This window comes from Bos indicus x Bos taurus, chromosome 5, assembly GCF_003369695.1.
Source record: "Bos indicus x Bos taurus breed Angus x Brahman F1 hybrid chromosome 5, Bos_hybrid_MaternalHap_v2.0, whole genome shotgun sequence".
In the NCBI taxonomy this organism is placed as follows: Eukaryota; Metazoa; Chordata; class Mammalia; order Artiodactyla; family Bovidae; genus Bos; species Bos indicus x Bos taurus.
Window position 1 is genome coordinate 100,876,588 of NC_040080.1, and position 25,359 is coordinate 100,901,946.

The window sequence follows — 25,359 nt, forward strand, 5'->3', positions numbered from 1 at the left end:
GCAATTCATGGGGTTGCAAAGAGTCGGACACGACTGAGAGACTGAACGGAACTGAATACTCAGTACTAGGGGCTTCCCTTGTGGCTCACCTGGTAAAGAATCCACCTGCAATGTGGGAGACCTGGGTTTGATCCCTGGTTTGCGAAGATCCCCTGGAGAAGGAAACGACTACCCACTCCAGTATTCTGGCCTGGAGAATTCTATAGATTGTATAGTCCATGGGGTCACAAAGAGTCAGTATTTGAAACAAGATAAAGAGTAGGGAGCCTTGTTTGAAGCAAAGCGAACAGCATATGGGGGAACACCTGGGGCAAGAACAGAGAGAAGCGGGGTGTGGTGCCAGGAAGTGTAAGGTGATGATGAAGAGACAGGAGGGCAGACCCTGCAGGCAGTTTTTCCCATGAAAAACTGTGAAACCACCAAAGGGTTTTAATTAAAAAAAAAAAAAAGATCGTTTTTGATTGTGAAGAATGGAACGTCAGCGGGGCCTGTTAGGATCTGAAGAAGCAGGGTCTGGTGATAGACTGGAATGTGACAGTGAGAGTGAGTGGAAGACATAGGAATCGCACTTGATTCCTGGGTTTCTGGCTTGAGAAGTCATTTACTGAGAAAAGGAACAGTGGAGTTTGGGGAGGAAGATGAGTTCAGACTGGGACAAGTACAGAGAGTGCCCGAAGCATATGCAAGAGGAAGCGCTTACTAGGCAGTTCTCCTAGAAATCCCAGGAGAGGAGTCTGGGCGTGTAAATGGTAAATGATCCAGCAATAATTAGCGTGTTTCACAGTACACCTAAATCTTTTTGCATCTCTTTCATCTGCTTTTTGTCTCTCAGCACTTATAGGAATGAATTCTATCACTGCAATCAACAGATGGTTTCTCTTCTAATGCTGCCCAACACTTAAAAAAACATGAATGTTTTGCTTATTGCCTTGAACTCCACCTTCAGTATGTAAAGCCCAAATCCCATCAAAGCAAACATTGAGGCTGCCAATTTTTTTTTTTTTTAATGAGTCTATGAAAGTTTTGTAAGAGTTGGACCTGACTTAGCAAATAAACCACCACATGAAAGTTTTAGTCTTGAATGCAGTTCAGACTCTCTTATTATCCAGACAGAAAACAGTGGCTCGGGTAGTTAGGAGCTTCATAAGGTTACATATCTGGGCAGCCGCAGAAATGGCCTTAAAATTCAGACTCTGTACTCACCGGGCAGTCTTACTTTCACTGCTTTTCACTGCTTTTCCCTCCTATTGAATAGCTGCTGGCTTCAGAGTACCACTTACTAACAATTTGTTTCTTAAGGGACATAGAACAATGCCTACTTTGGTCTCAGAGCCCTGGGGGCCAGAAATGTAAGTTTGGTTTTTGGGAATATATTTCTTTCTATGTTTTCTTCATGCTTTCCTTCTCTTCCACTATTTCCTTTCTATCCTCCCTTATTTTAAATTCTTTTTTTTTAATCCCCTATGCAATTGGATGGAGAAGGCAATGACACCCCACTCCAGTGCTCTTGCTTGGAGAATCCCATAGACAGGGGAGCCTGGTGGGCTGCAGTCTATGGGGTCGCGAAAAGTTGGACATGACTGAGTGACTTCACTTTCACTTTTCACTCCCATACATTGGAGAAGGAAATGGCAACCCACTCCAGTGTTCTTGCCTGGAGAATTCTAGGGACAGAGGACCCTGGTAGGCTGCCATCTCTGGGGTCTCACAGAGTCAGACAGGACTGAAGCAACTTAGCAGCAGCATGCAGTTGGAGCCTTGGGTTTGGCTGATACTGGATGCTTAGTAAATCTCCTTCAGCCTGTGAAATCCAGGTTGGTCCTCAGGGACCATAACTAATTCCTAAATGTTGTTTATCTAACTCTCAAATTAAACTATTTCTTTCCCCTGCATGGAGGACTAATAGTTGAGTCACAAGCTCTCATCTCAGAAGGCTTAGCCCTTCCTCCATGCAGCTAATTGTCTGGCAGGGGTGGAGATTGTGTGCCTTTGTGTTTTTTCCCCTCAGCTTTATTAAGATATAATGACATATAACCTTGTGTAAGGGTAAGGTGTACAGTGTGGTGATTTGATACATGCATGTATATAGTGGTTTTTATAGAATATTTAGTCTAATGATAAGAATTATCCAAATGAGGATTTTGATTTCTTATGAATGCACTTTAAAACTTCTCAGGGTTCACGGATCTGTTTGGCTCACTGATGAAGAAGTAACTCAATCACTGTGCTTATGGACTACAGTTTTACATATAGTTTTAGGAACTCTATAGATTCAAAGTTAAAGAACTCCTGTTATATAACTTTGGCTACTCTCAAGGACATGTCAACCAGTTTTTCTAGCAAAAAGCTTGAGAATTTCCTCCTTTTCTCCAAAGTATATTTTAAGGGATTGAATAAGAAGTAGTTAACTTCTCATATGCCTTACAGACAGTTCACATCTGGTGATCCATTAGTCACCACTGACTAATATCCATCTTGGTGACACACTTGCTGGAAGTCTTAAAAGGTGGTTGGGTGGTACTGAATTAGAGAGTTAGAAATTTGTTAATGTCTTGGTAGAAATTTTATATCCTCTTAATATTCTTAAAATTAATAACCCTGTTGCTGCTGCTGCTGCTGCTGCTAAGTCGTGTCAGTCTTGTCCGACGCTGTGCGACCCCATAGACGGCAGCCCACCAGGCTCCCCCGTCCCTGGGATTCTCCAGGCAAGAACACTGGAGTGGGTTGCCATGTCCTTCTCCAATGCATGAAAGTGAAAAAGTGAAAGTGAAGTCGCTCAGTCGTGTCCGACTCTTAGTGACCCCATGGACTGCAGCCCACCAGGCTCCTCCATCCATGGGATTTTCCAGGCGAGAGTACTGGAGTGGGGTGCCGTTGCCTTCTCCGAATAACCCTGTTAGGTATTGTTTAAACCCTCACACACACAAAAAAGGACTGTCATTTTGTGATCAAAGACAGGGCAAAGAGTAGCCTCTTATTGGTGCCAAACTATTTGATGTATCTAATTAAAACTGAAAGGGAGGAGAAGGCCAAATCGCCATTGTCACTTTCAACCCTTCCAAAGACAAAAAAGCTTCCCAGGGGGCACTAGTGGTAAAGAGTCTGCCTGCCAGTGCAGATGATGCAAGAGATGCGGGTTCGATCCATAGGTTGGGAAGATGCCCTGGAGGAGGAAATGGCACCCCATTCCAGTATTCTTGCCTGGAAAATTCCATGGGCAGAGGAGCCTGGTGGGCTGTAGTCCATGGGGCTGCAAAGCATTGGACATGGCTGAGGGATAGCATACACACGTAGACAAAAAGAAACTACAGAGAGTATATGCAGGGGTTGTAATACAGTGTCCAGAGCATGTACCTGAGCCCTGCCTCAGCCCTGCCAAGCTGGAGATAGAAACATCCTCTCTGCACTGGCTCCTTTCATCCCAGCCAGCTCCTCCACTCCCCACTTATCTGAAGTTCACGTTCTCTTCATTTCATTTCTTCATCACTGGGGAAATTTCTCCCAGGCTTTAATTCCAGCTGCTCAGGATGAATTTTTGGCTAATCAAGGTAACATTCTTTTCCTTATTTACAAGTTTCTCTGGGGCGCTTCTAGTGACTAATGGGCACCTTTTTGTTAAAAACTTTTTTCTTACCATTATCTAAAATTATGTTATTTGTGTGCCTGTCCTCCCACCTAGAATGAAAGCCTCCTGAAAGCAGGGGTCTTATCGGTCTCATTCACCACGATATTCCTATAACCCAGGTCAGTGCCCAATGCCTGGTTTCTGCAGGTGCTCAGTAAATATTTGAATGAGTTAATGAATGAATGTCTTTCCCACAAACTCCCCAAGGGCACTGATGGGGCATGGCAGCAGACAGAGATTTTTATTAAAAGATAGTCTGGTGGTCAGGCTGTCAAGCAGAACCCAGGCACTTAGCCTCCTAAGAGCATGGCCTGTGGTTTGCTTCCACTTTAGAACTTTCTGTGGTTACAAAGAAGCCACACAGAACTTCCTGTGCTCTACTTTGGCCAGTAAGAGAAACTTTCCTTGCTGTCAGAGTCTTCAACAGAGTGGCTGAGCGGTTTGGCTCTGGAGCCAGACTTCCTAGTTCAGGTCTTCCCGGCTGTGTGACGGGCAGTTCCTCTTCTTCCTTTACATGCCCTGGTTTAATCATCTGTAAATGGAGGCCAGCAGTAGCCCTTGTTTGGTAGGGTTATTTTGAGAATTAAATGAGTTATAAGTAAAGTGTTGAGAACCATTCTAGCACATAGATGCTCGGTTAATATTGGCAGGATAAATGAGAATGGTGGTAGTGGTGGCCGTGGCAGTGGTTGTATTAGGCCAATAATGTCATAGTGTGAATTTGTACTTCGTACTTTGCTTTCACCTAATCCTTCCATTTTATTACATTTTTCATCATTGCTTTCTTAAAATGTAATAACTGAGTCATCTCTTAGAAATAAAATTTAAAATGTTCACATTAAGTAATTTTTAAAAAAGATATCATATTAAGAAACACACTTTGATTTCTTGCACTAATTATTTATAATTTTATGCAAAGGTTATTTTCATGGGGATACTGAATAGGATTTTCTTCTCCAGAATCTATACAAAATAAGTTTCATCTCTTTGGAGCATTTCTATAATACTGCCATTCATATTTGAATCTTCCTTACATATTTTCTAAAGGAAAAGATTGATACGTTATTATAAAATCAAGCTGAACTGCCCGGTGTGGAAGATATTTCCTTGCAAGTTTATTTCTTTGAATTTTTAAGGACTATTTCATGTAGAATTTAATTATCTCTGTCCTTTTTAAAATATGGTGAATTCATAAATTCTAGATTGAAAATTTCTGTTAGGAAGAATTATTTTTAGGCCAGCCTTAAGAACAGGAATTGGGAGGAGGGGATGGTCAGAGAACAAAAAGAAAAGCTTTCAATTATAATCCACACCCTTACTTAGTTGATGACTTTTATAGTAATCTGGGCCGAGAGGGAAACTACAAATAAAATTGAAACATTATCGGTCTATGACCTAAATCTGTCTTTTTTGGGTTTTGCTATTGCTGAAGTATTAATAGCAAAATTAGTATTCATAGTTTCCTAATAGTTTTCACTTTGTTTTTGATCTTCTGCTCTTCTGTCTCCATTCTAAAAAGGCACTTAAGGCAGAAAAGCAACCTTGGAAAGGATCTTAAAGGGAGAGAGAGCATGAACGTAGTAGACAAGATGTCTGAGAATTTTCTCATTTGTTTTTTAATGGGGTGTGTGGATAGTAGTCCATGAAGGAACTTCAGTTTTGTATAAATGAGTTGTCCTATTTTCAGTCCGCTGAAGCTCTCTGGCCTCCCCTCATCCAGGAAGTTACAGGCTTGGGGAATCTGTTCGCCTGTCAATGATAAAGTTAGTCACTCAGTTGTGTTAGACATTTTGTGACCCCATGGACACATTTTGTAGCCCCTGTGTACATGGAATTCTCCAGGCAAGAATACTGGAGTCGGTTGTTATTTCCTTCTCCAGGGGGACATCCCGACCCAGGGGTTGAACCCAGGTTTCTCACATTGCAGGCAGATTCTTTACTGACGGAGCCACTGATGCCTCTATTGCTGATAGCATTCAGTTTTAATTCTTAAGATACCAGTCGTTCTCTTACAAAGAGCGTCACTGCAGGGTTGGTAAGATGAGTGATAGAGACTCTCTTGGGTCGTATGGATAACACCAGAAAATGACAGAAATAGAGAATACTTTAAAAAAAAAAAAAAGCATAAGATATTTGGCTTGGAAGCAGTGCAGACCTAGAACAGATACCATAAAAGTAAATTATTTAAATAGAAGAATAAAAGGTTAAGAGAAACTTGGTTAGTCTATATCATATATTGTGATCTTTTTTAATGGTTTATTAATGTCATTCATTGTGTTATTTTCAGTTGGAAAGATGTTGGTAGCAGAACATGGTTCTGCTGCATGCTGTGGTATCATTTAATACATACAGCCTGACTTGTGTGTCATGGTAGAGTTGATTGTGATTGTCAGGAGCCTTCCACAAGAATGATCTTTCTTATGCTCTCCAGGTTTTCACCCGATGGCAGACTAATTGTATCATGCAGTGAGGATAAAACTATTAAAATCTGGGATACCACAAATAAGCAGTGTGTTAACAACTTCTCAGATTTCGTAGGGTAAGTCCATTTCTCTTTTTGCATTTATATAGGTTAGTTTGCTAAGGAGGTATTTAATTATTACAATTCAAATAAAGAAATTAAAGTGAAATTGAAATATTAGACCATCTTATTCCTTTCTCCCAGGTTTGCAAATTTTGTGGCTTTTAACCCTAATGGTACATGCATAGCTTCAGCAGGTTCTGACCATACTGTGAAAATCTGGGATATAAGAGTGAACAAGTTACTCCAGCATTATCAAGGTAACGACTTCCATAACAGAATTGAATTGTACAACGGGCTTCTCTTACACTAGCAGAGGCTATTCTTCTCAGTGTGGCTTGGCCCTCTTACTAAATGTGATGGACTGACTAGAGAAAAGTTAGCCACCATCAGCAGCATGGTCCAAGAAGCTGGCGTAGGTGCCAGCCTGCAAAGGGAGCTGGCGTAGGTGCCAGCCTGCAAAGGGAGGTGGATGCGAGAGCTGTGGAGAAAAAAGGGAAAAGAAAAGAAAAAAAGTTACTGTAAGATTTTCAGACTTTGGTTATCTGCTTTGTAAAGAATCCAGGATAGAAGTTGACTCAGAAAGAGATACGTGAGCACAAATAGGTGTTAAAACTGGCAGGAAACAGCATCCTACTGTGCCTGTCTATTGAAGTTAAAAGAGAAATGAACTGATTTCTTAATGTATATTAGATTTATATTAAATCCAAATTTCCGTCCCTTAATAAACATAATGCAGCAGACACTGGGTTAAATTCTCACATCAGCCCTCAGAGGTATGTTCCCTCCACTTTAAAGACAGGAAATTGAGGCTGAAGGAGCCTATGTCACTTGCTAAAATTTTGCTCCCACTGACATAGGTCTTTCTGTTTACAAAGTACGTTTTTTACAAAGTACAGTGATTAACAAACTTTTGATCGCTGTGTTATACTGCCTCCTGTTGGAAGGATGATGTCCAGAAATGAATTCTCAAACTGGCAAGGCTGCCCTTCTCCAAAGACATCTCCATACTCTTCGCCCCTTGTCCCAAGCAACTAATTGGTTATTAAATTCAGTTTAAGGCTGGGATGTATACCTTACGTGAACTGGTGGTAGACAGTGGTTGTTTATATTGGTAACATACCCTAAGATTTTATAGTTACGTAGTTAATAAGATCATCTTTCCATGACAGAGTTTCATTTGTAAAGTTTTTCTGTCTCATGAACTGGAAGCTTAAGCTGTTTGGTGCCACTCTACTTACTTGTTTTAGTGAGCTCTGTAGAGTTTTGGTGCTATGGAGACATTGCCTCTAATGGATTCTTGCTTTCAACCTAATGGTGCTAGTAGGGTGAAGGGGCATCTTTAGAATTACGAATTATTCTCTGAACTTTTTGCTTTTATTTTCTACAAATCAGTTCACAGCGGTGGAGTTAATTGTGTGTCGTTCCATCCTTCGGGTAACTATCTCATCACTGCTTCTTCAGATGGTACGCTGAAGATCCTGGACCTCTTAGAAGGAAGGCTTATATATACACTTCAAGGACACACGGTGTGAACCCTAAGATATTTGCTTTAGTTCTGATCCACTTTAGTATATGGCACTAACTAAAATATAAACTTTATATATGTAAAAAATTTATTACATTTTTCCAAGTGTACTACACATTGCTGCTATTGCAATTTTTTTTTTTTTTCTTTTGCTTGCAAGGCTGTGTTTTCATCCTCTGGAAGCAACTCTTCAAAGTATTATTTATTGTAGTTCTTGTCAAAATCAATATGTATCTTTCACTGGCTGGTAACTTAATCCTCCACTGCTGTCTTCCCCAGTATGTAGTGTGGATCTGACTGCTTAAATGGTGACAGATCCGTGTTTTTCTGACTTCTACTCTTTCCGCTCACGCGCCAGCTCGGACCCTCTCACACCCTTTCACTCTCGCTTTCCACTAAACTGATGGGTGAGTTTAGAAGGAGAAATTTGCAAGTCGAGCCTAACACCTTCAGCTCCTAGGAGCCTGTGCTCATGGTTTTCCTCTGGTATTTCTTGTGGGAGGCCAGCCCTTGTCCAGTCTTGCCTGTGACGGGGTACTCAAGTCTGACTCACTTTGGATTTCAGTTCTAAAAAGCCCGTTTACCCACAGATGAAGCTATATTCTCTTTACAAGCCCTCATCAGTAAGAAAGATAATATTTCTTTGTCTTATTTTTTAATTAGTTTAGGAACCCAGTGGGGAAGTGGGGTGCTATTTATTGAGCCTGTTCACTCACACACACACGCACATACTGATGTATAATATACCGAACAAAAACTTTTTCAAGTGTAAAAACTATTCTTCCTTTCTGGGTAAATGTTCAAACTTCTCTAAATTTTTTAGAATACATCCCCTCCTATTTTTTTAATAAGATGTACTAGGTACTTCCTTTTAACCAAGTATAAGCTATTTATATCCAGAAATAGAATGGGCTTTGTGGTCTAGGGGAGAACTTTTCTTTTTCTGCCTTCATGTATCCTGCCAGACTTCCTGCTTGCTTTATCATTTGTTTCACAGCTGTGTTAGAGGGAAGCAGAAATAAGACAATTAACCAGCTCAGATATATGTGTACCCATGGAATTGGGCTGGATTAACAACCAATAAAAGTGGCCATGGATTAAAATATCCATGGAAGAAGGACTGAGTACTGGAAAAAAAGGTAAATAAAATAATTTAGGAGAAAAGCCAGGAGACTGGCTTCACAGTCTGGAGGTGAAGGTGTTTATGAGGTGTTAATAACCTGAGACTGTGGGCTGGTATACGTGAAAGATATAGAGGTTTTCCCCCATAGATTTTCTTGTATAGATTCAGTTCAGTTCATTCGTTCAGTTGTGTCTGGCTATTTGCGACCCCATGGACCGCAACACCCCAGGTTTCCTTGTCCATCACCAATTCCCAGAGCTTACTCAAAATCATGTGCATTGAGTCAGTGATACCATCCAACCCTCTCATCCTCTGTCATCCCCTTCTCCTCCTGCCCTCAATCTTTCCCAACATCAGGGTCTTTTCAAATGAGTCAGCTCTTCGCATCAGGTGGCCAAATTATTGGAGTTTCAGCTTCAGCATCAGTCTTCCCAGTGAATATTCAGGACTGATCTCCTTCAGAATGGACTGGTTGGATCTCCTTGCAGTCCAGCGGACTCTCAAGAGTCTTCTCCAACACCACAGTTCAAAAGCATCAATTCTTCGGTGCTGAGCTTTCTTTATAGTCCAACTCTCACATCCATACATGACCACTGGAAAAACCATAGCCTCAACTAGATGGACCTTTGTTGGCAAAGTAATGTCTCTTCTTTTTAATATGCTGTCTAGGTTGGTCATAGCTTTTCTTCCAAAGAGCAACGTCTTTTAATTTCCTGGCTGCAGTCACCATCTGCAGTGATTTTGGAGCCCCCCCAAAATAAAGTCTCTCACTGTTTCCATTGTGTAGATTACCAACTTATTAAAAAAACAAACAGTATACTAGCATTTCTGAGATGAGAAATGAGTCTTCTTGACTAAAACTGACCCAGAGGTCATGCTGTGACTGTGCCGCGTCGTCCAGCACCGCAGCCATTGCTCACCATGCTCGCTTTCCTGTTACCTCCCACCCTGATAACTGCAGGAACTTCCTAAGTGGCTTCCAACCGTTCTTTCAGACTCCAGCTCATCATTCTCACAGTCGTCGTATCAGTTGTCATCAGTCACAGCTCTTCTCCTATCTGTGTCCTGCTCTCAGAACTATAAGTGGCTCACTGTTGCCCACGTGAAGAACTCGGTGAAGCATGTTGGGGTTCAGGGAATGATTTCTCTTCATACAGCCTCATTCCCATCATTCAGCTTCTGCTAGTGATTTGTTGAATAAGATTCCAAAGCCAGAAAATCTTAACAGAAGAAATTCTTACTCACTGACCTATGCATGAACTTCTTTAAAGGGAAGAAAAGTGTATTTTCTCATTTTTATTAGTATCTCTTTTTCAGTTAGTATTGTTTATAGATGTCTTCAGATAATTGAGTTGATGCTTTGATTCTCTTTGCCTGCCTTGGTTGCTAGCAGCTGAATGTGTCCTCACACTTACTGCATAAATAGTCTGCACAAATTAGGATGAAAAATTAGTACTCACAGCCTTCTTGGCCACGGAAACATGTTATCAAATGCTTTTTTTCCTTTTATCTCCATTTATTTCTTAGGGGCCTGTCTTCACTGTTTCATTTTCAAAAGGTGGAGAGCTGTTTACATCAGGAGGTGCAGATGCACAGGTTTGTAAAGCTCTCTGCTCCCTCTTTGATTTGATTAGGGGAAATGGAATCTGAGACTTGAGCTAAGATTTTTACAACCAGCTAGTTTGTCTATGTTCAGATGATTATGAATGAGTTTATGTTTTCGTTAGTGCCAGGGAATCTGCTGTCTCATAACTGAAACGGTACCAGTTCTGATCATTTGTGGAACTCAAATAGCAGTTGTTTTCTTTTGCTCATCTTTATACTTATACATAAAACTAACACTGAGTGCCTAATATTGGTGTGGGCCTTTTCACTTGAATTGTTGCCTAATCTATTGTCTGTGTGTTTTATTTTTCAAGTGTTGATTAAACTTCTTGAGTATGGTACGTTTAAATTGTAACACGTCTGTATTTATTTGAAATGACCAAAAGTCATTCAGAGCCACATTTCTGGAATAAGGTGGACATAAAATTCAGAATACGAAATCTCTCCCTATTACCCTTTTAAAAAGTATTGAGATATAGTGTTGTGGAAAAATGTATCTAGCCTTCCTAATTATTTTGAATGCTTGATATTTTATATGTTCATTTTTAAAAAATTTCCTTCTACTACTTGCAAATCAACAACTGCCAACTTGATTAATTTTTATAGGTCTTATTATGGAGGACTAACTTTGATGAACTGAATTATAAAGATGTTAGTAAAAGAAATCTCAAAAGACTGCACTTTGATTCACCACCACATCTTCTCGATATCTACCCAAGGACACCACATCCCCATGAGGGAAGAATTGACACTGTTGAGGTGAGTACTTGAGGATTTGCCCTGCCATTTGTAAGTGTACACTTTGGGACTATTGGCGAACTGTATGCTTGGAGTTACACTGAATTATATAAAGCCTAGCCCTCCTTTAAAACAACAGCACTTTAAGAAACAATTATATTCACTAATAAAACTATAAATTGAGTAGTATATAAAGTGCTAAAGCCTCATATTTGCAGCTTGAAGATTTAGAAATAAAACTTAAAAACTGTGATAATAATAATGGGAAATGAAGAATCAAATCGAAGGCCGCTGACGGTAAAGTCTGAGCTAGTTGGTGTTCTAGATGTGTTTAGGAAACTCATGTGATAGCTGTCAAGAGAACAGCTGAAAGGCAAGAATTTTTAGAGCGATTATTGAAATGGGTATCTTGAAGCAAGTCTTATGAACAGTAAGAAGAGGTTTAAGCATTACACCTAGTAATTGAGACCATTTTACTGTTTGCCAACATATATTTTCACATATATAATTGTCTGTTTAGCTGTACATTTGTCTTTGCTGGATACTTAGCTGGGATTAGTCTATTTCTTTCGATTTTGCATGATTCTTCTTAAGTTCTTTTTTCTCTCAGCAAGAGCTGAAATCAGGAATCACTATTGTCTGTTCATCTGAATTTTTTTCCCCAATCATTGGCAGAATCTTTCTTTGTTTTTAGAGTAGATGTTTTGAATTTTTCAGATATTATTCCTGAATGGCAGTTCCCAGCCACTTCGTGCTTATTATTCATGCTGTGGTTCGACTCCTTTCCGTGGTTCCTGGTCCCTCACCCGCTGTCAGTCCTTTAACTTACGTTTCGTCGGTCTTGGTCTTTTCTCTTACCTCAGCTGTTTCTGTAAGTCTCAGGGTTTTTTTCTTTTGTGTGTGTGTGTGTGTGTGTGTGTATACACTCATGTGTAAGTTTTCAGAAAAAAATGATATCTTTGGACAGTTTTCTAGATTTTGTTTAATCTGGCCACATCTTTGGGATTTCTTTCCTTGTTTTTCCATGGTAGTGTTTATTTTCAGTTCTTTGCTATAATTTTTGTCCTTTTCAACTTGCAACCATTTTTCCAGACCTTCTAAATAAAGTATTTACCATTGAGCTTTACCTCATCTTTGTGCCATTTATTGTATTATCATTTCCTCGCTTTTTCTTTAATCAATTATTTCAACATTTATTGTAAAATCTAATACTAGGATAATGTGTTGAAAATAAGAACATTCAGTTCAGTTCAGTCACTTAGTTGTGTCCGACTCTCTGTGACCCCATGGACTGCAGCACACCAGGCCTCCCTGTCCATCACCAACTCCCAGAGTTTACTCAAACTCATGTCCATTGAGTCTGTGATGCCATCCAACCATCTCATCCTCTGTTGTCCCCTTCTCCTCCTGCCTTCAGTCTTTTCCAGCATCAGGGTCTTTACCAATGAGTAAGTTCTTCACATCAGGTGGCCAAAGGATTGGAGTTTCAGCTTCAATATCAGTCCTTCCAATGAATATTCAGGACTGATTTCCTTTAGGATGGACTGGTTGGATCTCCTTGCCATCCAAGGGACTCTCAAGAGTCTTCTCCAACACCATAGTTCAAAAGCATCAATTCTTTGGCACTCAGCTTTCTTTATAGTCCAACTCTTACATCCATCAGAGAAGGCAGTGGCACCTCACTCCAGTACTCTTGCCTGGAAAATCCCATGGACGGAGGAGCCTGGTGGGCTGCAGTCCATGGGGTCGCTGAGTCAGACACGACTGAGTGACTTCACTTTCACTTTTCACTTTCATGCAAAGAAATGGCAACCCACTCCAGTGTAATTGCCTGGAGAATCCCAGGGACGGGGGAGCCTGGTGGGCTGCTGTCTATGGCGTTGCACAGAGTTGGACACGACTGAAGCGACTTAGCAGCAGCAGCAGCTTACATCTGTACATGACTACTGGAAAAACCATAGCTTTGACTAGACGGACCTTTGTTGGCAAGGTAATGTCTCTGCTTTTTAATATGCTGTCTAGGTTGATCATAACTTTTCTTCTAAGAAGCAAGTGTCTTTTAATTTCATGGGTGTAGTCACCATCTGCAGTGATTTCAGAGGCCCCCAAAATAAAGTCTGTCACTGTTTCCATTGTTTTCCCATCTATTTGCCATGAAGTGATGGGACCAGATGCCATGATCTTAGTTTTCTGAGTGTTGAGTTTTAAGGCAACTTTTTCACTCTCCTCTTTCACTTTCATCAAGAGGCTGTTTAGTTCTTCTTCACTTTCTGCCATAAGGGTGGTGTCATCTGCAAATCTGAGGTTATTGATATTTCTGCTGGCATCTTGATTCCACCTTGTGCTTCATCCAGTCCAGCGTTCTCATGATGTACTCTGCATATAAGTTAAACAAGCAGGATGACAGTATACAGTCCTAACATACTCCTTTCCCAGTTTGGAACCAAGTCTGTTGTTCCATGTCCAGTTCTAACTGTTGCTTCCTGACCTGCATACAGATTTCTCAGGAGGCAGGTCAGAACATTAAGTGAGTATAATATCATTCGCTTTTTTTATTATATATTCCTAGACTCTACCCATATTTATTAAGTTCGTACTCTGTGTGAATACATGGTGGTATATGTTTTAGATCTTCAGAATGGGTTGTAAGAAGTTCCATTTTCACCAGTGTAATTAAATGGCTACCTCCCTCTAAAAACAACTACAAATGCTTGATGAACTGTAGTCATCTATGTATTTACATGAGGATGGCTCATGGAATTTAATTCTATGCAATAGATTGTATTCCATTGAAATCATTATTCATTTTTTAAAATAAATTTTATACATTTTTAATTGGAGGATAATTGCTTTACAATGTTGTGTTGGTTTCCGCTATGCTAAGTCACTTCAGTCATGTCCGACTCTGTGCAACCCCATAGACGGCAGCCCACCAGGCTCCCCATCCCTGGGATTCTCCAGGCAAGAACACTGGAGTGGGTTGCCATTTCCTTCTCCAATGCAGGAAAGTGAAAAGAGAAAGTGAAGTCGCTCAGTCGTGTCTGACCCTCAGCGACCCCATGGACTGCAGCCCCCCAGGCTCCTCCATCCATGGGATTTTCCAGGCAAGAGTACTGGAGTGGGGTGCCAGTATACAACAATGTGAATCAGCCTCCCTTCTACTTCCCTCATCCCACCCCTCTAGGTTGTGACAGAGCACCAAGCTGAACTTCCCACTGGCTGTTTTGCACATGGTACTATATATATGTCAATGCTACGCTTATCTATGCGCCTCCTCTTCTCCTTCCCCACCCATACCCACCAGTCTGTTCTCTATGTCAGCATCTCTATTTTTGCCCTGAAAATAAGTTCCTCAGTACCATTTTTTAGATTCCATTTATGTATGTTAATATATGATATTTGTTTCTCCTCTTTCTGAGTGATTTTACTCTGTACAACAGGCTCTAGGTTCATCCACCTCACTCAATTCCTTCCTTTTATGGCTGAATAATATTCCATTTTTTATACGTACCACAGCTTCTTTTTTGATTCATCTGTTGATGGACATCTAGCTTGCTTCCATGTCCCGGCTATTGTAAATAGTACTGCCATGAACACTGGGGTACATGTGTCTTTTTGAATTATGGTTTTCTCAGAGTATATGCCCAGTAGTAGAATTGCTGGGTCATATGGTAGTTTTCTCCTTAGTGTTTTAAGGAATCTTCATTCTGCTCTCCATAGTGGCTGTATCAATTTACATACCCATCAACATTGCAGGAGGGTTCCCTCTTCTCCACATCCTCTCTAGCATTTACTGTTTATAGATTTTTTTGATGATGCCCATTATGACCATCATGAGGTGATACCTCATTGTAGTTTTGATTTGCATTTCTCTAATAATGGGCAATGTTGAGCATCTTTTCATGTGTTTGTTGGCCATCTTTGGAGAAATGGCTTCTTTGGAGAAATGTCTGTTTAGGTGTTCCACTCGTTTTTTGACTGGGTTGTTTTTCTGATATTGAGCTGCTATAACTGTTATTTTGGAGATTAATCTTTTGTCAGTTGCTTTGTTTGCAATTATTTTCTCCTCTTCTGAGGGTTGTCTTTTCAGGATTGTTTCCTTAATTTCTCTTCCTGACTTTTTGTTGTTAATGTATAGGAATGCAAGAGGTTTCTGTGTATTAATTTTGTATCCTGAGACTTTACTAAATTCATTGATTAGCTCTAGTAATTTTCTGGTGACATCTTTAAAGTGTTCTGTGTATAGTATCATGTCATTTGCAAACAGTGGGAGTTTTACTTCTTTTCCAGTCTGGGTTCCTTTTATTTCTTTTTTTTTTTTCCTCTGATTGCCATGGCTAGGACTTCCAAAACAATACTCAATAACAGTGGCAAGAGTGGGCATCCTTGTCTTGTTCTTGATCTTAGAAGAAATGCTTTCACTTTTTCATCATTAAGAATGTTTGCTCTGGGTTTGTCATATATGGCCTTTATTTTGTTGAGGTAGGTTCCTTCTGTGCCTACTTTCTGGAGAATTTTTATCATAAATGGGTATTGAATCTTGTTGAGAACTTTTCCTACATCTATTGAGATGATCATATGGTTTTTATATTTCAATTTGTTAATATGGTGTATCACATTGATTGATTTGTGTGTGTTAAAGAATCCTTGCATCCCTGGGATAAACCTCACTTGATCATGGTGTATGATCCTTTTAACGTGTTATTGGATTCTGTTTGCTAGTATTTTGTTGAGGATGGTTGTTCATCAGAGATATTGGCCCATAATTTTCTTTTTGTGTGGTATCTTTGGTATTGATAACAGGGTGATGATGGCTTCTTAGAATGAGTTTGGGAGTTTTCCTCCCTCTGCAGTTTTTTGGAAAAGTTTGAGAAGGATAGGTTTAGCACTTCTCTAATATTTGACAGAATTTGCCTGTGAAGACATTTGGCCCTAGGCTTCTGTTTGTTGGAAGATTTTTTTTATCACAGTTTCTATTTCAGCACTTGTGATTGGTCTGTTTATATTTTCTATTTCTTCCTGGTTGAGTCTTGGAAGGTTTTACTTTTCTAAGAATTTGACCGTTTCTTCCAGGTTGTCCATTTTATTGGCATATAGTAGTCTCTTGTCCGGAGAAGACAATGGCACCCTACTCCAGCACTCTTGTCTGGAAAATCCCATGGACAGAGGAGCCTGGTAGACTGCAGTCCATGGGGTCGCTAGGAGTCGGACATGACTGAGCGACTTCACTTTCACTTTCCACTTTCATGCATTGAAGAAGGAAATGGCAACCCGCTCCAGTGTTCTTGCCTGGAGAATCCCAGGGACGGGGGAGCCTGGTGGGCTGCTGTCTATGGGGTCGCACAGAGTCAGACGTGACTGAAGGCACAGAGTCAGACGTGACTGAAGCGACTTAGCAGCAGCAGCAGCAGCAGTCTCTTGTCAGTTATGATCCTTTGTATTTTTGGTTGTCTGTTGTAACTTCTCCATTTTCATTTCTAATTTTATTAAGTCATCTTTTTTTCCCGATGAGTCTGGTTAAAGATTTATCAATTTATTTTTTATTTAATGTTTATCTTTTCAAAGGACCAACTTTTAGTTTTATTGATCTTTGCATTTGTTTTATTTGTCTCTTTCATTTATTTCTCCTCTGATCTTTGTGTTTCTGTCCTTCTACTAACTTTGGAGTTTTTGTTCTTCTTTTCCTAGTTGCTCTAGGTGTAAGGTTAGGTTGTTGATTTGATATTTTTCTTGTTTTTTGAGGTAGGTTTGTATTGCTATGAACTTCCCTCTTAGCACTGTTTTTACTGCATCCCATAGGTTTTGAGTTGTTGTGTTTTAATTGTCATTTGTTTCTAGGTATTTTTTTATTTCCTCTTTGATTTCTTCACTGATTGGCTACTTAAAAACTTACTGTTTAGCCTCCATGTGTCTTTTACAGTTTTTTTTTTTTCCTGTAATGGATATCTAATCTTACAGCATTGTGGTCAGAAAAAGTGCAATTTTCTTAAATCTACCAAGGCTTAATTTGTGACCCAAGATGTGATTTATTCTGGAGAATGTTCCATGTGCACTTGAGAAAAAAGTATATTCTACAGTTTTGGGATGGAATGTCCTCTGGACAGACCTAGTTAGGTCTGTCTGCTCCAATGTGTCACTTAAGACTTGTTTCCTTATTAATTTTCTTTCTGGATGATATGTCCATTGGTGTGAGTGGGGTGTTTAAGTCCCCCACTATTATTGTGTTACTATTTCCACTATTATAGTTAGCATTTGCCTTGTGTACTGAGATGCTCCTGTGTTGGGAGTATATATGTTTATAATTGTTATATTTCCTTCTTGGATTGATCCCTTGATTATTATGTAGTGTCCTTCCTTGTCTCTTGTAATGGTCTTTATTTTAAAGTCTATTTTATCTGATATGAGAATTGCTATACCTGCTTTATTTTGATTTCCGTTTGCATGGAATATCTTTTTCCAGCCCATCACTTTCAGTCTGTATGTGTTCCTAGGTCTGAAGTGGGTCTCTTGTAGACAGCATATGTAGGGTTCTTATTTTTGTATCCATTCAGCCAATCTGTGTCTTTTGGTTGGATTGTTTAATCCATTTACACTTAAGGTAATTATTGACATGTATGATCCTACTGTTGTTATTGTTTAGTCACTAAGTCATGTCCAATTCATTTGGGACCCCCAGCCCACCAGGCTCCCATCCATGGGATTTCCCAGGTAGGAATACTGGAGTGGATTGCCATAGCCTCCTCCAGCAGATCACCCAACCCAGGGATCAAACCTGCATCTCAGGTATTGGCAGACGAATTCTTTACCACTGAGCCACCAAGTCCATGATCCTATTACCATTCATTGTTTGGAGTTTGTTTTTGTAGATCTTTTCTTTCTCTTGTGTTTCCTGTCTAGAGAAGTTCCTTTAGCATTTGTTATAGAGCTGTTATAGAGCTGGTTTGGTGGTGCTGAATTCTTTTAAGTTTGCTTATCTGTGAAGATTTGATTTTCCATTGAATCTGAATGAGATCCGTGCTGGGAAGAGTAATCTTGGGTGTAGGGCTCTTCTTTTATCACTTTAAGTATATCCTGCCACTCCTTTCCGGCCTGCAGAGTTTCTGCTGAAAGATCAGCTGTTAACCTTATGGGGATATGTGGTTAATTTTCGTTAGTTTGATAAATATGTCTTGTCACCGTTCTTGGGTTTATCCTGTATGGGACTCTGCATTTCCTGGACTTGATTATTTCTTTTCCTCTCAGGGAAATTTTCACTTATAATCACTTCAAAAATTTTCTCAGACCCTTTTTCTTTTCTTCAACTAGGCCCCCTATAATGCAAATGTTGGTGAGTTTAATATTGTCCCAGAGGTCTCTTGAGACTATTCTCAATTCTTTTCATTCTTTTTCCTTTAGTCTGCTCTTCAGTAGTTAGTTCTACCATTTTATCTTCCAGCTCACATACTTATCTGTTCTTCTGCCTCAGTTATTCTATTAATAATTTCTTCTAGAGTACTTTGGGCTTCCCAGGTGGCATTAGTGGGAAAGAACCTGCTTGCTAATGCAGGGACAAAAGAGATGTGAGTTCAGTCCTTGGCTTTGGGAAGAGCCCCTGGAGGAGGGCATGGCAACCCACTCCAGTAGTCTTGCCTGAAAAATCTCATTGACAGAGGAGCCTGCTGGGCTATAATCCATAGGGTTGCAAAGAGTCTGACATGACTGAAGTGACTTAACATACACAGTATTTTTAATTTCAGTAATTGTGTTGTTCATTACTGTTTATTCTTTATTTCTTCTAGGTCCTTGCCAAATGTGTTAAAAGAATCTTGCATTTTTTCCTTTCCATTTTTGAGATTTTTGGGTCATGTTTACTATCATTACTCTGAATTCTTTTTCAGGTAGTTTGCTTATTTCCTCTTTGTTTTTGCAGCCCCATCGTCTGTAGGTCTTGTGGGTTTTTACCTTGTTCCTTCAACTCTGCAATATTTCTCTGTCTTTTCATTTTGTGTCATTGTGTTTGAGGTCTCCTGTCCTCAGGCTATAGGGTCATAGTTCTTGCTTCCAGTCTCTGCCCCTGGTGGGTGAGGTTGGTCCAGTGGCTTGTGTAAGCTTCATGTTAGGAGGGGCTTGTGCCCGCATTCTGGTCAGTGGAAGTGAGTTTTTTCCTGTTGGTGGGCAGGGCTGTGTAAGGTGGTATGTTTTGGGGTATCTGTGGGCAGCCTGTCTGCTGCTGCTTGGGATTGTGTTCCTGTCTTGCTTATTCCTTGGGTGAGGCACCCAGCACTGGGTGCTGCCAACAGTTGAGTGGTGCTGGGTCTTGGATTTGGATGGAGGCTTTTGTGGGAGTTCTCACTGATAATACTGCTTGAAATCAGGAGTACTTTTGTGGTCCAGCGTCCTGGACTCAGCACTCCCACCCAGAGGCTAAGGCCCAACTTCTGGTTAGTGAACCAAGACCCCATAAGCCGTTTGTCATGGCAATAAAGGGGATTTAAAAAAAAAAAACAAAAAATGAACTCCAGACAAATGGTAAAAGCAAAATTAGACAAGCAGAAACAAAAACAAAAGAGCACACATACACACACACAAAACTAAAACAGAAAGCAAATTACAAGAGAGCAACCCCACAAACAAAAGAAAGCAAAAATGAAATCCACCAATTAAAAACAAAACTAAAATACAAAACAAAGCAGAACCAAAGCAGAGTGCCAACTGAGGAATAAAGCAAAGGAAAAAAAGACAAAAATGGTAAAAGAAAAAGAAATTCAGAAAAGCAAATTTGAAATAGAAGTATATATTAAAAAAATCTGTATATATTAAAACAACATCAAAAAAAAGATCCAAAAAGAGCCAAACCAACCCCAAAAAGAAAACAAAAAACAACATAAAATTTTAAAAAGACAGTGTAGCAGAAAGCCAAAGTAGAAGTAGAAATATATAAAAGAAGTAAAAAGTATGGTTAAAAAAAAAAATCCCCAAAGCCTGAATATAAATACTAATAATAAAAACAACAACCACAACATCAGAGAAAAAGGAAAGGAAAAAACCCTAGAAACCCAGAACCAACAGCAGGAGTCTCTCCCCTGCTTCAGCTCCCCGACCCCTAGAGGCAGGTCTGGTCCTGTGTGCTCTCCTCCCCCTTCCTTCCATCCTACCCAGTCACACACAGATCTGTACGGTCCTTTCCTGTGGCCAAGGACTCCTAGTATTCAGCCAGTGTTCTGTGAGAACTGAGGTATCTCTAGATGTACTCCTGATCCATCTATGTACAGAGATGTATTCCACATCCACCTACTTTTCCACCATCTTGGTTCTCCCACTTTTATTTTTTTGAAAGAATATATTATAATTTCTGGTTTATCACATTTTGTTTCAGTTTCTACAATTATAGATGCATTTGTTGATCCCCTGTGATCAAATGTATTCACATCAAGTATATGTGAAATATATTTTAACTTGAGTTTCCTTGTTTCACCCACGCTGATCTTATGGACTCTTGGTGTTTTTCATTCTGGTATTTCTGTAGCTTGGCTGGGCCTGATCAGCAGCATTGCTGCTGTCCTTTTATCCATTCAGCCACCTGCCTTTCCAGAGTGGTAGGTGACAGAGCTGCAGGCTGAGCCCAGTTCTCCTTACCCTTAATCTAGTGATACTTGCGTGATATCACACTGCCTCGGCTCTGGGGACTCAAGCCATTTTCTCTGTGATTTACTCTTAGCCCGTAGCCCACTTAAGAGTGCTTAGACTTTCTTTAAGATGTCAACAAGTTCTCTCAGTAGCTTTGCTCTGGCAGTCCAGCCAGAAAGCAGTAAAACTAGCTGGGTTGCTTTGTATGGCTAGGTCAGGATGACCCAGGCCATGCAGAACCATTCTATACCCATATTTTTCACATAGACACTTAAAAATCTATTAAAAACTGGCTTTTCATCTTGGAGTTACAGCTCAGTTACTTGGTGCAGAATCTTGAACATTGGGACTGAATGATTATGTTTGTTGCCTTGAGAAAGTCAACCTTTGTGTATAGTTTAAATTTTCTGTAAATACTTGTTGCTCTTGTTTAGTCTCAAAGTCATGTCTGACTTTTTTGTGACCCTGTGGTCTGTAGCCCGCCAGGCTCTTCTGTCCATGGGATTTCCCAGGCAAGAATACTGGAGTGGGTTGCCATTTCCTTCTCCAGGGAGTCTTCCCAACCCAGGGATCAAACCCATGTCTCTCGCTTGGCAGGTGGATGCTTTACCACTAAGCCACCTGGGAAGCCTGTACGTACTTATACATATTTACTAAATGGACTGAAATAAAGTTTCAGTAGCGATTGTCATCCATCATTTATTTACCAAGAAAATTTTTGAAAATGGCACTTCTGAGAAAGTGAATGTCTGGATACATAATTCAGTTTCTAATACTAGCAGATCAGAGACCAATTCATAGAGTCATTATCCATTTCTTTCCCTTTTCTTAGTTATGGAAGATGATTGGGGGAACTAATGTTCTGTTTCCCTAAGTGTTACAAGTAATTATGATTTAACACTCTTAAGTATGGCTTGTATATAGGACAGCGACGAGAGCCATTTCCTGAGAGAGTATATAGATTGTACAAGAAGATATTCTTACAACTCCAATTTGTTTTTATTTTTTATATTTAACAAAAGGCTCCATTCTTACTAGATGCCCAGTGAGTATTGAACATTTACTAAATATCAGTTACTACCTGAGCACTTTGCATTTATTACCTGCTTAAACTAAGTATACAGTATGGCTTACATTTGTCAAAATTCAGATTTTGTGACATAAAATGCCAGAGACTTTGTGATATAGGATTCTGCATAAGAACAACCAACTGTTCATTTTTTTCCCGTAAAATCTCTTAAAGTAAAGCAAGGGTATAAAGTTTTCTGGACAGAGAACATCTTTAACATTATGAATAAATAATTGTTAAATATCAAATTATTTTTTAAAGACTTCAAACTAATGTCTATGAATCTCTCATAGCTAAAAGGCTGTTAATTTTTAAATGTCACTTAGAATAGTGTGAGTCAGAATAGAAGTTGTACTGTGTATTATTTAAGATAAGCAAATTTTACTTTGAAATACTAACTTTGATGGATTAAACTTTTTTTTTCAAAGCTTTAGGCAAAGTAATATGTTACTTTGGAAATAACTGAAAACAAGTAACCCCCTTTTTTTGAGGTCAAAATTCCTAATTAAAAGAATGAAAATATATTATTAGAAAATGTGAAATAAATAGCATCTAAATGATCTAATTTCCCCAGCTTCCTCTTTTTTTTAGTAACAGACGGGTTTCATTTCTGAGTTTGAAGCAATACCATATTCCTGTGATCTGTATTTTATTATGTTTTAGGCTGATTTGAATCACATAATCTCAATCTTCTGAGTGAAATTATTTGCAATTTACAAAAGTCATCCATTTGCCAGTCTTTTTAAAGGCACCACTTGTTTGAAGGTGTGGAATCTTATGGAGTCTTAGACCTTGGGTACCAGCTGACTACACATAAAAATTACTAATTCCTACACAGATAGAGAGGGTGATGGCCAGATTGCTTTTAGAATAAATGAGAGATGAAGGTCACATGAAAGAAGGCAGAAAGCATAAAATCTTCTTCACTGTGTCAGACCCCTCCTCTGTCCTTTCTGCTCATCTAACTGCAGAGCCTTTGTTAATGCTCCTGGCCTGGGCACACTGTCTTAATTAAAACATAAGAACAACTTTCTTTTCTTGGTGGGAAAGAAGCTCATTTTTAATACAAGGTATTTTAACCCTGTCCACATTGTGCAATGGCACATCACTAATTCACGCCGACTTCGTCTTTTTCAGACTGTCACGAGCTGGGCTACATAGTCCAAACCCCCAGACGAAACCAAACTTTCCTCCTTGAAGGAGGAACTTAGTGTGTGCCTGACACTTTTCTTCCCCACATTTTTGCACATTTTGATGGGAAGACATAGAGCCATTCTAAAGGATGATGGTAGATCTTGGAGACAGAAAGGCTTCAAAATAGCTATTCTTGGAGAGTTGCAGGATATTATAAGAAGGGTTGGTAGTGGTGGTGTTCAGTCTCTAAGTTGCATCCAACTCTTTGCAGCCCTATGGACTGAAGCACGCCAGGCTCCTCTGTCGTCTACTGTCTCCCAGCTGCTGCTGCTGGGCTGTTACTTCAGTCGTGTCTGACTCTGTGTGACCCCATAGATGGCAGCCCACCAGGCTCCCCTGTCCCTGGGATTCTCCAGGGAAGAACACTGGAGTGGGTTGCCATTTCCTTCTCCAGTGCATGAAAGTGAAAAGTGAAAGGGAAGTCGCTCAGTCATGTCTGACTCTTTGTGACCCCATGGGCTGCAGCCCACCAGGCTCCTCCATCCATGGGATTCCCCAGACAAGAGTACTGGAGTGGGGTGCCATCGCCCTCTCCCATTAAGTCTTCCTAAAAACTATAAAGTAAGCACCATTTCTATTCCATGCGAAATTGAGGTCCATGAAAGTTAAATCTTAGAGCTAGCAAGCAGCAACATGAGAACTGAAACCAGTCACTCTGGTTCCATTCTGTACCTTTAACTATTTTCATGCAGTGCTTCAGTAGAATCGAAATTTGATTTCATCCTGTTAACAAATATTGGACATCATAGTAGCTTTAGATTACGCAACAATGGACAAGATGGACATGCTTCTTGCTCTTCAGAATTTTTTAGCTCATGAACGCCTCACTGTCCAGAACCTCGGCATGGGATGGAATCTGTGAGGGCACCTGTATTAATCCTCCATCATGCATGAATTCCTTGCACGATGATGGAAAACTCAGCCTCTCATGAGGCAGCTGATTCCTATTTCAAGGCAACTGTTGTTATTGAAGCGTTATTTCCTTTAATAAAAATGAAGAGCTAGAAGGTGCTGTTAATATTCACAGAGATTAGCTTGCAAAGAACATAACTGTAAGTGTCACTGTCTCAGCATATTTTCTTTGTGGAAAAGACTATAAACTTTTACTTAGTGAGACTTTCCTGCTTCACTTAATCAATGTGGCAGCAACTTGTAGCACGATACAGTAAAATATTGTTATAGCAAGAATTTCCCAGCTCGTAGAAACTCAAGGATTTCTGTATGAGAGACACTGATCGTTTCCATATGATTTCATCTTTTGGAGCAGTTCTTGTTTCAGATGGCAAAAGCAGATTCAATTTTTCATTGGTAAACAATTTCACATCTACACTAGGTGGCAGTAGATAAAAGAAAATAAGGCGTCTGCAAGCACTTTCCGGACAGCTAAGCTCACCACTGAAAGGAAAGCAAGTCACCTCAGGTTTCTTATCTTTGCTTCAACTCTGGACCCAGAGCTGATGGGAAGGAGGCTGTGTGTTCTGCTCTGTGGAATGGCCAGAAAAAACCGAGGCGGCCAAACAGATTGTCTTGTACGGTTCTGATTCCTTCTTTATTGCAGTATGGGGATTATTGGGTGTGTACCCCTCTGCCTGTAACACAAGTGGCTGGATAAATGTAAATACTTCATAATGTTTCCAAAGCTACAACTGTACGGAGCAAACACGATACTGCTTTTGAAATCATTCCACTCCTCTTAACCACGGGTTCAGCCCCTGACTGCTGCAGTGTTCTCCTCACTGTTACATCCCCACTTTATTCTGGATACTCTACGTTTCCCGCCAGCATAATCTTTCTAACGCACATTTTAGCCTCCAGTTTTTCTGTGCCTCCCCAAATGCCTTCACCCGTCACAGTTTGACCGTTGCCACCCTCTCTCGTGGCCACCTTGTGCAAGTTTGTGTCAGCGTTCTGCCTCTGTGCTCAGGGAGGCCCATAACCTCATCTCCGTCTCTCTCTGCTTTTGTTTTCGTAACTTTTCTAAAGAAGTCATCTTAAGCTCTCTTTTCCCCATGGGAAGCCTTTCTCAGTCAACAGCCCCTTCCTGAGGTTCGCCAGTACTCTCATTGTTGGCAGCATTTGTTTGATACCAAGTTCTGCTATCTTGGTTGCCCTTTGTTTATTTCTTTGTATTCATAATGTTTAGTGTAAATAATTAGTGACCTTGTGGTTTCTTTCCTGTTTTGTTTTTTTTTTTTTCCAAATTCTGAAATAATCTTCCTCCAAAGTAGTCACCACTCTATTATTCTCTTGCTTTTCTTTTAAATTTTACTATATATGTTTGAATCAATAATTAGATATTATTTAATTTTGGACAGTTCTAAACTTTATATAATGGAATCATACTATGTAT

The 25,359-nt window shown here is 39.9% G+C and overlaps 1 protein-coding gene across 5 annotated transcripts in view; it reads left to right on the forward strand.

Annotated features, from left to right (window-relative positions):
• The window catches only part of POC1B (POC1 centriolar protein B), a 104,986-nt gene that overhangs the window by 41,324 nt on the left and 38,303 nt on the right, over positions 1-25,359 (forward strand). For 4 of the 5 annotated variants that reach the window (XM_027543196.1, XM_027543194.1, XM_027543195.1 and 1 more), the window contains 5 exons: positions 6,057-6,164; positions 6,291-6,406; positions 7,542-7,675; positions 10,325-10,393; positions 11,009-11,161. In XM_027543196.1, the coding sequence (XP_027398997.1) occupies positions 6,057-6,164; positions 6,291-6,406; positions 7,542-7,675; positions 10,325-10,393; positions 11,009-11,161 (580 nt within the window). The remainder of the gene's footprint in view (positions 1-6,056; positions 6,165-6,290; positions 6,407-7,541; positions 7,676-10,324; positions 10,394-11,008; positions 11,162-25,359) is intronic. The other variant, XM_027543193.1, reaches the window with a different exon arrangement.